Genomic DNA, 13177 nt, shown 5'->3' with positions numbered 1-13177 from the left:
GTCCTTCGAGCCTACCACCCCACTGGAGATAGAATCAACACTCAAGAAGCTGAAACCTTCCAGCCACCCGTTGGACTACATCCCAACAAAACTTCTGCTCCTTATTCCAGGCACCATCTCCAGATCTTTGGCCGACATCATTAACTGCTCCCTTGCCCAAGGAATTTACCCGGATGACCTTAAAACAGCATTGATTAAACCTATCATGAAGAAACCCAACCTAGACACTAATGAGCTCTCCAACTTCCGACCCATTTCCAACCTCCCGCTGCTAGCAAAACTCACCGAGAAGGTGGTGAACACACAACTTTCGGACTACCTGGAGGAACACAACATTTTATACCCTTCTCAGTATGGCTTCCACAAGTCTTCCAGCACCGAAACCCTCCTCATCTCACTAACAGACCACATCCTCTTGGGCCTAGACAAAGGGATTTCATTCCTGCTAGTTCTCTTAGACATCTCCACGGCGTTTGATACCGTGAACCATAGCATCCTCCTCAATCGTCTCTCAGACATTGGTTTAGCTGGACACGCCCTCCAATGGTTCAGCTCTTTCCTCAAAAACAGATGCTCCAAGATCAACATCAACAATAAAGAATCTCCTATCTTCAAGTCTACCCTAGGTGTTCCCCAAGGCTCCTCTCTATCACCCACTCTCTTTAATATCTACCTACTACCTCTCTGCCAGCTACTCACAAACCTCAACCTAACTCACTATTTATATGCTGACGACGTTCAGATCCTGATCCCTATAAAAGAATCCCTTCCAAAGACGCTCTCCTTCTGGGAAAACTGCCTCAAGTCCATCAACCACCTACTCACCAGCCTGAACCTGGTCCTCAATGCAACCAAAACAGAAATTCTGCTCATCTCCCCCGACCATTCTACCAGCCACGATCAGTCAACCTCTATTCCTCAGACCACTCAAGTTAGAGATTTAGGAGTCACCATTGACAACCATTTAAACCTAAAAAAATCAATCAACAATATTACGAAAGATTGTTTCTTTAAGCTACAAGTTATGAAAAGACTCAAACCCCTCCTCCACCTCCAGGATTTCAGAACAGTACTTCAGTCAACGATATTCTCCAAAACAGACTACTGCAATTCACTCCTTCTAGGACTCCCGATCTCTGCCATTAGACCACTACAGATGCTCCAGAACTCAGCAGCCAGGATATTAACCAACACCAACCGGAGAACTCACATCACCCCGATACTCAGAAACCTACACTGGTTACCTATTAAATACAGAATCATGCACAAAGCACTCACTATCATCCACAAATCCATACACAACCAACTTCCATTAGACCTTCAGTTACCACTCAAATTATACACTTCTGCAAGACCCATCAGATCGGCACACAAAGGAACCCTTCAAGCTCCCCCAACTAAATCCACTCGTCTAACCTCCACGAGAGAACGGGCACTTTCCACAGCTGGCCCCTTCATCTGGAACAACCTGCCGTCTGATCTAAGACTGGAACCCTGCCTGATTACCTTCCGGAAAAAACTCAAGACTTGGCTTTTTGTCCAAGCCTTCCCTCAAGCATAACATCGCAACAGTGCTTTGATTTAGCTCAACTGACTAAATGAACAAATTCAGTAATTGCTAATTCTTCCATGTTCATTCTCCAGTTTTTTTTCTGTCCTTTATTTCCTGGCTACTCTAGCCTCCAAGTTCATTTTCCCTGTTATTTGTAACTGCGCTTCGGCCTTCTTGTTATACGGTTTTTTTTTTTACTAAGTTAACCCCTAAGTTTGATGTAAACCGGCCTGATATGACGCCTGTCATGAAGTTCGGTATAGAAAAATGTTAAATAAATAAATAAATAAATAAAATATCGAATTGGGCCTCTAGAAACGCCAGGATCCGGGAAGGAGTAAGATGACTCTTAGCTAGGTTGACCATCCAGCCCAAGGAGCACAAACGGAGCAGCACTGTGTCAACCGCCTGTATTCACAACTCCTGCGACTTTGCTCTGATCAGCCAATTGCCCAGATAGGGATGAACTAGAATCCCCTCTCTGCGCAAGGCCGCCGCTTCCACAACCGTGACCTTTGTAAAGGTCCGGGAACTGGAAATGCTGACTGAAGATCATAAATCTGAGGTATCTCTGATGATCCCCGTGGATCCAGATGTGTAAGTAGGTTTCCATCAGATCCAGGAAAGACAAGAACTCCCCCTGGCATACTGCTGCGATCACCGAACGGAGAGTCTCCATTCGAAAGTGGGGCACCTTGAGGGCAACATTGATCTTCTTCAGATCTAGGATGGGGCAGAAGGATCCCTCCCTTCTTTGGAACCACGAAGTAGATAGAGTATCTCCCCCTGGCCTTGTTCTTCACAGGGTACTGGAACAATGGCCCCTAGTTCCCTCAATCGGAGGAGAGTCTGTCGGACGACCTGCTTCTTTTCTGGCAGCCGCAGGGAGACACAAGAAACAGGCTGCGCAGTGGACGAGCAAACTAACACGTAATTGTGTTCTATCATGCTTAGAACCCACCGGTCAGACGTGATTTTGACCCACACCTGGTAAAAGGGAGTCAGCTGACGGCCAATGCGTGGAGTCAAGGAGCAGGGTCGGCTGCGTTTCATTGAGATGCCTTGGCGCCACTTGTTCTCAGGGCGGGTCCTTCTCGGTTGGATCTGCGGCCACGAAAGGATTGGGACCAAGTCTGAGACCTCCCTGAGGTCTGCCGCTGTTCTGTCCCCTGAGTTCTGCGCTGAAGGAAATATCGCTGGCCCCGAAAATGGGAGCGAAGCGGAAAGCCCCTCGGCCTGTCCTCTGGGAGGTTATGAACCTTATTCTCTCCCAGTTGCTTGATCAGTTGCTATTGGTCTTCACCAAAGAGGAACTTTCCCTTGAGCTGCGCCTTAGAGGAGACCTCCGCCTCCCAGTTACCCTGCCACAAAAGCCTCCTCGCTGAAACGGCTGATACCATGGTCCCGGACAAGGTACGCATAAGGTCATACAGGGCATCTGCACCATAGGCTATCGTGGTCTCCAACCACTCCGCCTGCTTCCCTTCCTGAGGAAAAAGATCCCTGGTGCTCAGTAACTGCCGAACCCATCGCAAACTAGCCCGCAGCATATAGCTGCTGCATACTGCCGCTCTTATGCCCAGAGCGGAAACTTCAAAAATCTGTTTAAGATGAATCTCAAGCTTGTGATCGTGTAAATTCTTCAAAGCTGCCGCCCCCGCTACCGGAATAGTAGTTCACTTAGTGACCGCCAACACAGACGCGTCCACCTTGGGAAGTTTCAGCAGTTCCAGCATATCCTCCAACAGCGGGGACAGCTTATCCATGGCTCTCCTGACTTTAAGGCCCGTCTCTGGAGTATCCCACTTGCAGACAATCATCTGTCTCATCATCTTGTGAAAAAGGAAGGATTTTGCCGGATTCTTCAAGCCCACCATGGCCGGATCCACACTTGGTGCTGCCAACGGGTACAGGATGCCCAACTCCGTCAGGACATGTGGAAAAAGGGGTGCCAACTCCTTGCGCTGGAATAAGCGCAGCACCCTAGGGTCATCCCCTTCCATGGTAGGGGACTGCACCTGATCATCTCCAGCATCCGGATCCACTGGGGGAGGAAGTGCCTCAATTAAGTGCGCATCCAGGTCCGAGCCCTCCGATGAGACCCTCCTGCGCTCCCCCCCCCCCCCCCCCCCGCACCATGGGGGCCTGGATAGTACGGAGCCTGAGGGCGGCAGGTGTATCCCCCGGCCAGGGCACCTTGCGAGGGGGCTCATGACCCCCCTCACTCCTGGGGGCCCCTTTGCGCTTAAAAGCGCTGCTGGCTAAAAAGGCCTGGTGCAAGAGGACGACAAACTCTGGAGAAAACCCGGAAGGACTCCCTCCTTCCCCTTCCACTGGCTCAAATTCTTCCTCAACCAGTGTCCCCGAGGCTCCCTGGGCCTCATGTCAGCGGGAAACAACTGAGGAGGGAGATCCCCTCCCGCTGCTGCACTCTCCTCAGCCACGTGGAAGGCATCCAAAATGCCCACCGTTCCCGCGCTGAGGGGGAATGGATCAGCCTGAAGCACAAGAGCACCCTGTGCCTGCGCAGCTGACCGCAGCAAAGCAGAAGCCGCTGCCGCGCTCCCAGAAGCCCCCTCCCCACCGGAGATGCACAGAGGGCAGGGATTATGGGACGTACGGCCTGGGAGCCACGAGCTGACGGAGAGCAGCGGCTCAAAGCGGCATGGTCGCCCCGGGCTGGAAACAAGAGGGGGGGGGGAGAGGAGCAAAACGGCAAGCCGCTGCAGAGTTTCTCCTGATGCGCATGCGAACTTTCGTGCTGGCCGGGCCTCTTCCCCGCCCCTCCCCCTGCAATCCGACCGCTGCTACCTGACAAGTTTAAAAACCTTGCTCTTTTTTTTTTTTCAAACCACAAAAAAACTGGCAAAGAAGCGGATACTTTCCTGATCCCCCGGTAGTGTCTGCAGACTGGAGGCTGAAGGGGAGGGAGCAGGTCCCCCAGCTTTCACCCCCAGCACCAAAGGAGCAACTTTTAGGGTCCCCAATCCCTGCTCGCTGTATGCCTACCACCAGGGGGGTTGGTCCCACCAGGACCTAAACAACCCCCTGGAAGGCTAGACTTTCCAGTCTTCACTACACTATATTTTTTTCTTTTCTTTTTTTTTTTTTTTTTAAATCTGGGTACAGAACCGCAGGTTTTGCACCACCTCCATCTGCTGGAGACAGAGAAATACTGAAGAGAAGCAGGTGGCACACCGGACTATGAGGGGGCCCTCGAAGTTTCTCTCTTTCTCCATCTGCTAGAAGGGAAGCAAAACCCAGGTGTCTAGACTGATCTGGGTACATACAGGGAACCCCAAATTTTTTATTTTATTATTTAATGCACCTCTGGAGTAGAAGTAATCTCTGCGCACCGGCCAGCTGTCAGCGTGTGCTTCCCCAGGACAGTGTTGAATGGCGCTGTCCTGGCCCGCCTCCGGGCCCTCCCCTTTGAAGAGGCCTGGCACTTTGGCACATAGCAGAGTTTACACACGTGGCAGGGCCCATTGTAAAATGTGCGCAGCACGTGCAAGGCCCAACCAAGAGTATGAACCCAAAAATTTGCGCACGTAGGCCATTGAAAATTTACTTGTAAGGGAACTTGTATCTGTGATTAGAATTCCTGTGGTGAATGAATCCGACGTCTATTGCGTGTGAAATCTGTGCTTTGAAATAAACCCTGTCCTGTACAACAAAAGAAACTGCTAATTTAAATAAACCCAGTTTAGAACCTGACAGACACTGAGCCACCACTTCTTGCTATGATCAGTGGCTTTCAGCTCAATGGTAAACAGCGCTCCTTCTGGGATAGAGCAGCTGGCACCATCTCAAGAGACAAACTCCGCCATAACCCAAAGAGGAGCATTCCAGGGATCCTGGGATAACACTCTGGGACTCCAGATAAAGAGCTCACATGGTACCATTCACTTTTGTACATACACTTAACTACAAACATACATGTGCAGTGTCGTCCTCCAAAGCTGCAGCATGGCCAATGGACCAGTCAGTACACAAACCTCCAGTACGTTTCACATACTCACTTCTTGACCTCCTGCACTGCTTCTGGCAGCCTGCGGCCTGTGGCTAGGAGTAAGGCTACAGAGAGCTCTGCAGTAGCATCTGTAAGCACATCTGGGGTGTATCCGACTCGAATTCCTCTATGGAACATACAGAATTGGGATTTAAAAAAAACAACAAAAAAAAAACCCCATTATGACAAAATGTAAATGTTGTTTACTCGCAAGTTAATATATAAAGCCCCTTTCAGTTTTTCCTGCTTTTTTTTTATGGTCAAATATAATTGTCCCTCAAATTCCTTCTTTATATCAGTTCTTGCACAGTATTTGCTGGAAGATAAAGTACTTTCAGTTACCCAGTTCTTCTGTGTACACCGTAGACCCGGATCACTTTGGTCATCTCTCTCCCTTGCTCACAGCTGTGCCTGAATTATATGAATGTTCTGATTACTAACACCCCTGCTGAGAGGCTATTCCAGGTGTCCACAACCCTCGCCATACAGAAGCATTTCATCCTGCTTTCTCAAGGATTCCCTCCACCTTCTTATCCCCACTCCGCATCCTTAACTTTCTTTTCTATGGTCCATGTTACTTTACTGAAGATTTTCCACCAGAGGACACCTTCTGAGTTCCTTAAGTTTCACTGTTTACCAGCATTTTCACCAATGTAGGGAAAGAGCACAAATTATAAATGATAATTATAGTCCCTTCATATGTGGCCGCTATGACCCCCCCATCCCCCGTCCCCAAAACAGTAAAATGAAAAAGCTACGGGGGGGGGGGGGGGGGAGGGTGTCTTACTAGATCCCCTGCCCACCTTGGGGCTGCCAGTCGAGGCAGCTCTACAATAAAATGTTCAAAAAACAATAAAGAGCACCATGTGGTGATGCCCTGCCACAAACCTCTCCCCGTGATTGCAAATACTCCCTGAACCAAACCCCCCCTTTATCTAAACCCCCCACCCCCAGTATCTGGCCCCCTATCCCCCCCATTTCCAATAATAAGTAACCCAGGGTAGGGATACCAATGGCGTCCCAGGCCCTCCACTGACACCAATGAGTTTCTAAAAGTGGAGGAGTCAGGAGGGGTCTGGGGTGAGGGCTACTAGGCCACCACCAAGGGGTTGGGGGGGGGGTCCTACCTGATTACCTATTATTGGAAAGAAGAGGTTGTGAGGGGGGACAGATATTGGGGATGAGGGGATTAGATAATTTTGGACTGAGGCTTGGGGAATCTGCAAGGATGCTTTGTGTGGACCAGATGATCTCCAAAGTAGAGTAAAAATTTCCCTCTATTCTGAATAAACTCATAGCAATTCTCCTGATAATTCCTTCTCACTTAGACTAACAGAGGATAACTTTCAAACAAATGCACGCGGTGGCATATACATGCATATATGGCCTTGAGCAACAATACACAAGTATTTCATAATCTGTACGAGGTATGTATCAAATACACACATTTAATACAATGTGTATATCTCTACCCTGCAACATACATGTAAATACATGTGAATACATGCAATGCATTAAAACAATGTATATCAATGCACTGAACATGTCTACTTTTCCTACCTATTTTAAAAATATGCCAAGTATATTTCACACAAAGTAAAGTAGGACTTATATAAGTCCTGATTTATGCACGCAAGTTGGCCAATTTGAAAACATAAGCGTGTAAATAAAATTAACCAGTTTACCAATTAGTCCACCAGTTTGCCCAGTTCTTCTCCAGGCCATTGAGATTTTCCTGGTTCTTCAACTTGAACTCCCTCCAGTTCACTCAGACCTCCCACCCAGAAGGTACTGCACAATAAACACGTTTAATATTACTTACGCCAGATAATTAGCAGGTGTACAAACACACAAATAAGTTGGAAAATGTACTTATGTCTCTTTTAAAATAGCAACTTGCGCACAAAAGTGTTGGCCCTGCCCCAGAACACCCCTAGACCACCCCCTTTTTTATACTTGTATATATGCACGTGTAAATATGCATGCATTTTCAACTTTTATAAAATATGGAATACACAAGTAGAGACTACTTATGCGTGTAAATGCTAATTTTTATACACTAAAGGGTCAATTTTAAGACTCGCACGCGCATGGACATGGCTATTTTATAAACATGCACACGCATGTGCAGGCGGGTAGGCTCTTCCACGCGAGGGGGGGGGGTGTAATTAACGTGCGGTGATGCAATTGGCCTTTTTCCCAGTTCCCACCAGTCCGCTCCAATTAAGGAGCGGACTGGGAGGGAACTTCCCTACCCTCCTAACTAACCATCCTCCCTTTCCCCCTCGCCACCCTGACCCCTAACCCCTACCTAGGTACAACAATTTGTTTTTATTTCTATACTTACTGCTCCTCGGGAGCAGAAGTAAACTCAGTGCGCTTGCCCTTACTAGAAAATAACAAACAACTGTCTCAGTACTTCTGAATAAGCAATTTTCTTCAGGATAATTAATTACCAGAAAACTTCCATCTACCAGAAACTGCTTTTTCCTTTGTTACAAGTAGGCAGACAATTTAGGGGCTGCAATTTGGGTCTTACCTCAGGACTACATTCCTGTATCTATCCCACTCTCTCTCTCCATAACCAAAAGCAGCCTTACCTTTTATACTTAACTAATGAAAAGTACCTGGCATAATTCGAGTACTCTGGTATGTATTTGGGGGAGCCTGTGTGAGTGTGAGTGATTGTTTGTGCTTAGGGGGCCTGCACCTTTGTGTGTGAGGGAACTTGTGCCTGCCTGTGTGTATGTGCAAGCCAGTGTGTGCACTTGGGGGAGTCTGTGCATGCTTTTGTGAGCTTGTGGACACTTGTGTGAGATTTGTGCACTTCTGTACGCTTGTGCAAGCTTGCATAGAAGTGCTTATGTGCACTTCTATGTGCTTGCGTGAGCTTGTGTGCTTCTGCACACATCTGCTCGCTTGTGTGAGCTTGCGTGCGCCTATGTGTAAGTGTGCCTATGCCCACCTGTCCCTGTGTTGGGACAGGTGGGCATAGGCACACTTGGGACATGAAAGACAGGCTTCGCAGACAGAGCATATTAGTGAACATTACCTAGTGTTGCTAGAGTTGTCTGGTCAATAACAGCCTACATGGGTGTACACTTGTGTGTGTGCGCACGCCTGTGCCTCTCTGCTTGTGTGTGTGTATGTCTGCTTGAGTGTTTCTGTTCCTCTGTGTGGGTGCCTGTACGCATGTGTGCCTGTCTGTGGGCCTCTGTGTATGTGCATATATTGTGTGTGCTTACAACAGTGCTTTGCAGATAGAGCATATTGTCTTTGCACATTGCACTTTCCAGTGTTCCTTGCTGCAGAGGAAGAAAGAATTTAACTTAAAAAAAAAACTTCAAAGAACTATTGACTTACAGGTACAAAGGAAAATTGGTTCTTACCTGCTAATTTTCGTTCCTGTAATACCACAGATCAGTCCAGACCAGTGGGGTTGTGCATTCCTACCAGCAGATGGAGTCAAAGAACAAAAACTTTGGGCACTGCTACATAATAGAGAGTGCCACCTGCAGACCCCTCAGTATTGGCCTGTACCCAAGCCCAAACTACTAAACTTTACTAGAGGGCGAAGGGGGTTGGAACCAAAAACTCAACAGCCAACCCCTCGCCTGGAACAGATAAAACAAAAACCACTAGATCACTCGGAGCTTGCTCTGTCCGGAGCATTTGCAAAAGGACCAAATTGCTTCTTCAGGAACTATCACCTCTCAAGGTAGTCTTTCAGAATGTGAAAAGGGACGGGCCTCTGGACTGATCTGTGGTATTACAGGAAAGAAAATTAGCAGGTAAGAACCAAATTTTCCTTTCCTGAACATACCCAGATCAGTCCAGACCAGTGGGATGTACCAAGCCACTCTACACTGGGCGGGAACCCGAAAGACCCACGCCAAAGGACGATTCATCGTGCACCCTAACATCCAAACGATAATGCTTGGTGAAAGTGTGAAGGGAGGACCAAACTGCCGCTCTACAGATCTCCTGAGGCGGCAGAAATTGACACTCAGCCCAGGAAGTAGACTGGGCTCTAGTGGAATGAGTTCTCAGACCCAAGGGCACCTGATGCCTGCGGGCAATATAGGCCGAAGAGATAGCCTCCTTAATCCAGCACAAAATCGTCACCTTCGAAGCCTTGTCACCCTTCTTAGGACCCCCAAACAAAAAACAAACAGATGGTCCGACCGCTGGAATCACTTGTATATTATACAATGTTATTATATTATTATTATGTGTTTCACTTGTATATTATGTGTTTCACTTGTATATTATACACATAATATACAAGTATATTATGTGTATATTATACACATAATATACAAGTGTTTCACTTGTATATTATGTGTATATTCACTTGTATATTATGTGTTTCACTTGTATATTATGTGGATCACTTGTATATTATACAATGTTATTATATTATTATTATGTGTTTCCGGACTTCACCACCCAAAAGACTACATTACACAATCTGCCTCCACTTTTTAATCTTCTATACATGTTTATTGTATTGTGACATCATTTAAGTAGTCAACCCAGTAGTTATCCCAGAGAAGCTACCTTTTGTTGATTCTTCGAATAGTCACTGTTTCATTATGTTACATGCAAAGCCTTTTGTTGATTCTTCGAATAGGTACTGTTTCATTATGTTACATGTAAAGCCTTGTTTAATATGTTTCTTGTAAAGCCTTGTTTAATATGTAAAGCCTTGTTTAATAGGTTTCTTGTAAAGCCAAGGGCACTGTTTCCCGTCCCGAGGCATTTTTGCTGTTACCTGTAAACCGGATTGATTTGTTTCCTAACAGGAAATTCGGTATATAAAAATTCTAAATAAATAAATAAATAAGTCACTGGTAACCTCCAAATAGCACAAAAGAATGCGACGCACATCCAAAAGATGAAGCTCCCTCTCCTGAGGGGAATCCCTGGACCACTGCGGAAATCCTGGCAGATCCACCACTTGATTGACATGAAAAGCAGAGACCACCTTGGGCACAAAAGCAGGAACCGTGCGCAGCAAAACTCAATCATCGTAAATGCTAAGAAAAGGATCCCGACACGACAAAGCCTGTAACTCTGAAATGCGTCGAGCAGAACAAATAGCCACAAGGAAAAGGGTCTTCAAGGTCAAATCCTTAATGGGAGCCCTGTGTAAAGGCTCAAAAGGGGCTCCGCAAACCCCCGAAGTACAAGGCTCAAACTCCAATCTGGACATAAGGAGCATTCAGGAGGACGTAAATGCTTTACTCCTTTGAGGAAACACGAAATATTTGGGTGCACTGCCAGCGACTGACCGTGAACTCTGCTCCTTAAGGCACCTAAAGCAGCCACCTGAACCCGAAGTGAGATGAAAGCTAAACCTTTGGCCAACACCTGGGGAATCTCCGTTGACAAGGGATCCAAGGAGCGCTGGCAGCACCACGCCTCAAACAACTTCCAGATCCTAACATAAGCCATAGAAGTAGAAGGCCGATATGCCTGAAGAAGAGTGGAAATGACCTGCTCTGAATATTCCCTCAATCGCGGCCTCTCAGAAGCCAAGCCGCGAGAGAGAAGTGATCCTCCCGATCCGAAAATATGGGCCCTTGACGGGGACCTTCTAGAGCTACTCGCACCATGTCTGCGAACCACAGGCGACGCGGCCACTCCTGAGCCACCAACACTACACTGCCTGGATGTCGCTCTATGTGTCGGAGAAGCCGACCGATGAGAGGCCAGGGAGGAAAAGCATAGAGAAGAATGCCCGTGGGCCACGGACACACTACAGCGTCCAATCCTACTGAGCCTATTTCTTGACGACGACAACTGAAGAAGCATTCTGTCTTCGCATTGGCTCGAGTTGCCATCAGATCCAACTGAGGCATGCCCCACCTGGCGCAAATGAGCTTCCAAGCCTTGGGAGCTAACTCCCACTCCCCTGGATCGAGCTGTTGCCTGCTGAGGAAGTCCGCCTGTACATTTTCCATGCCTGCGACATGGCGATTCCTTTGAGATGGTGCTCCGCCCAAGTGAACAACAGCCTCACCTCCAATGCCACCGCGAGACTCCATGTCCCGCCTTGCCGGTTGATATAAGCCACCATTGTTGCGTTGTCTTAAACACCTGAACCATTGTGTTCTTGACCAGAGGCAGAAATGCTCTGAGGGCTAGTCCGACAGCCCTCATCTCGAGGCGGTTGATGGACCAGGATTTTTCCGTTGGAGACCAAAGCCCTTGGGCAGATTTGTTGAGGCAAATTGCACCCCATCCGGACAGACTGGCCTCCGTGGAGATAACACTATACTCAAATTCGCAAAGATTATCAGGGATTTGGGCGTAATTTTAGATTCAGAATTCAGTTTTAAAAAACACGTCACAACAAAGGTAAAGGAGGGATATGCAAAGCTTTTAATTCTTCGGCGAATGAAACCATTGCTTGAGCTGAATGATTTTCGTACAGTTTTACAATCATTACTATTTGGCAGTTTGGATTATTGTAACTCCCTACTATTAGGATTACCTGCTTCCACTATCCGACCATTACAGGTACTTCAGAACGTAGCAGCACGTATTTTGACTGGGAAAAGAAAAAGTGAACATATTATACCAACCTTAATTCATTTGCACTGGTTACCAATTGAATACAGAGTTAAATTTAAGTCTCTCTGTATTTTACATAAACTGATTTACGGAGATCATGTAGATTGGCTAAACGCAGCTATTAAATTACACGTTTCTCAGAGAAATCTGCATTCTGCTAATAAAGGGCTACTAACGGTACCTTCAGTCCAATCAGCTCGTCTAAATCAAGTGAGAGAAAGAGCCCTCACATTGGCAGGTCCGAATTTATGGAACATGGTTCCGGTAGAACTTAGAATGGAGGTGAATTTTAAACAGTTTAAAAAAGGATTAAAAACGTGGCTTTTTAAGGAGGCATATTCCAATCAGCCTTGAAGGCTGTTTTATGCTCTATTTTACTGTTTAATGTTTTATGTATTAACGTTCTGATTTTGTTTTAGGTAGTTTAGAGTTCATACAGTAGCTTATTTTAGGAGAAAGGAGGTGGAGTGAACAGGAGTTTTTGATGTATTTTAGAATTATTTTATGTAATGCTGCTATCGGTTGTAATTTAAATTTTATATGTATTTTATTTGATTGTTTTATTGTTTATAATGTATTGTTTTATAATAATAATTGTTTATAATGTATTGTTTTATTGTTTATAATGTATTTATTGTTGTGAACCGTTGCAATGGAACCCGAGTGATGGTATATAAGACCCAATAAATAAATAAATAAATAAATAAACAAACCACCCAATTCGGGGGGTCCAAACCTACTCCCTGTACCAGGGTGCTATGTGAAAGCCATCATGATAGATTGACTCTGGACTTTGGAAGTAGAGGCAACGGTATATGGAACTGTTCCGACACCGGACTCCACCCCGATTACAGCGCACGCTGCAACGTACGGGACCAAATCCAAGGTGGAGGCCATGGATCCTAGAACCTGTAAGTGATGCCAAACCGGAGACTTCCTCTGAAGCAGGGCCTAGACCTGATCCTGCAACTTTGTTACACGGTCCGCTGCCAGAGAAACCTTGCCTTGGCAGGTGTTGAAGAGCGCTTCCAAGT

The 13177-nt window shown here is 46.6% G+C and overlaps 1 protein-coding gene across 3 annotated transcripts in view; it reads right to left on the bottom strand.

Moving 5' to 3' along the window:
- GRHPR (glyoxylate and hydroxypyruvate reductase) overlaps positions 1 to 13177 on the bottom strand; it is a 152149-nt gene that overhangs the window by 99575 nt on the left and 39397 nt on the right. For all 3 annotated transcript variants that reach the window (XM_029603025.1, XM_029603034.1, XM_029603042.1), the window contains one exon: positions 5575 to 5691. In XM_029603025.1, coding sequence (XP_029458885.1) covers positions 5575 to 5691 — 117 coding nt within the window. The remainder of the gene's footprint in view (positions 1 to 5574; positions 5692 to 13177) is intronic.

This window comes from Rhinatrema bivittatum, chromosome 1 (assembly GCF_901001135.1).
Source record: "Rhinatrema bivittatum chromosome 1, aRhiBiv1.1, whole genome shotgun sequence".
Taxonomy (NCBI): domain Eukaryota; kingdom Metazoa; phylum Chordata; class Amphibia; order Gymnophiona; family Rhinatrematidae; genus Rhinatrema; species Rhinatrema bivittatum.
This window is presented reverse-complemented; position numbering and strand designations above follow the sequence as displayed.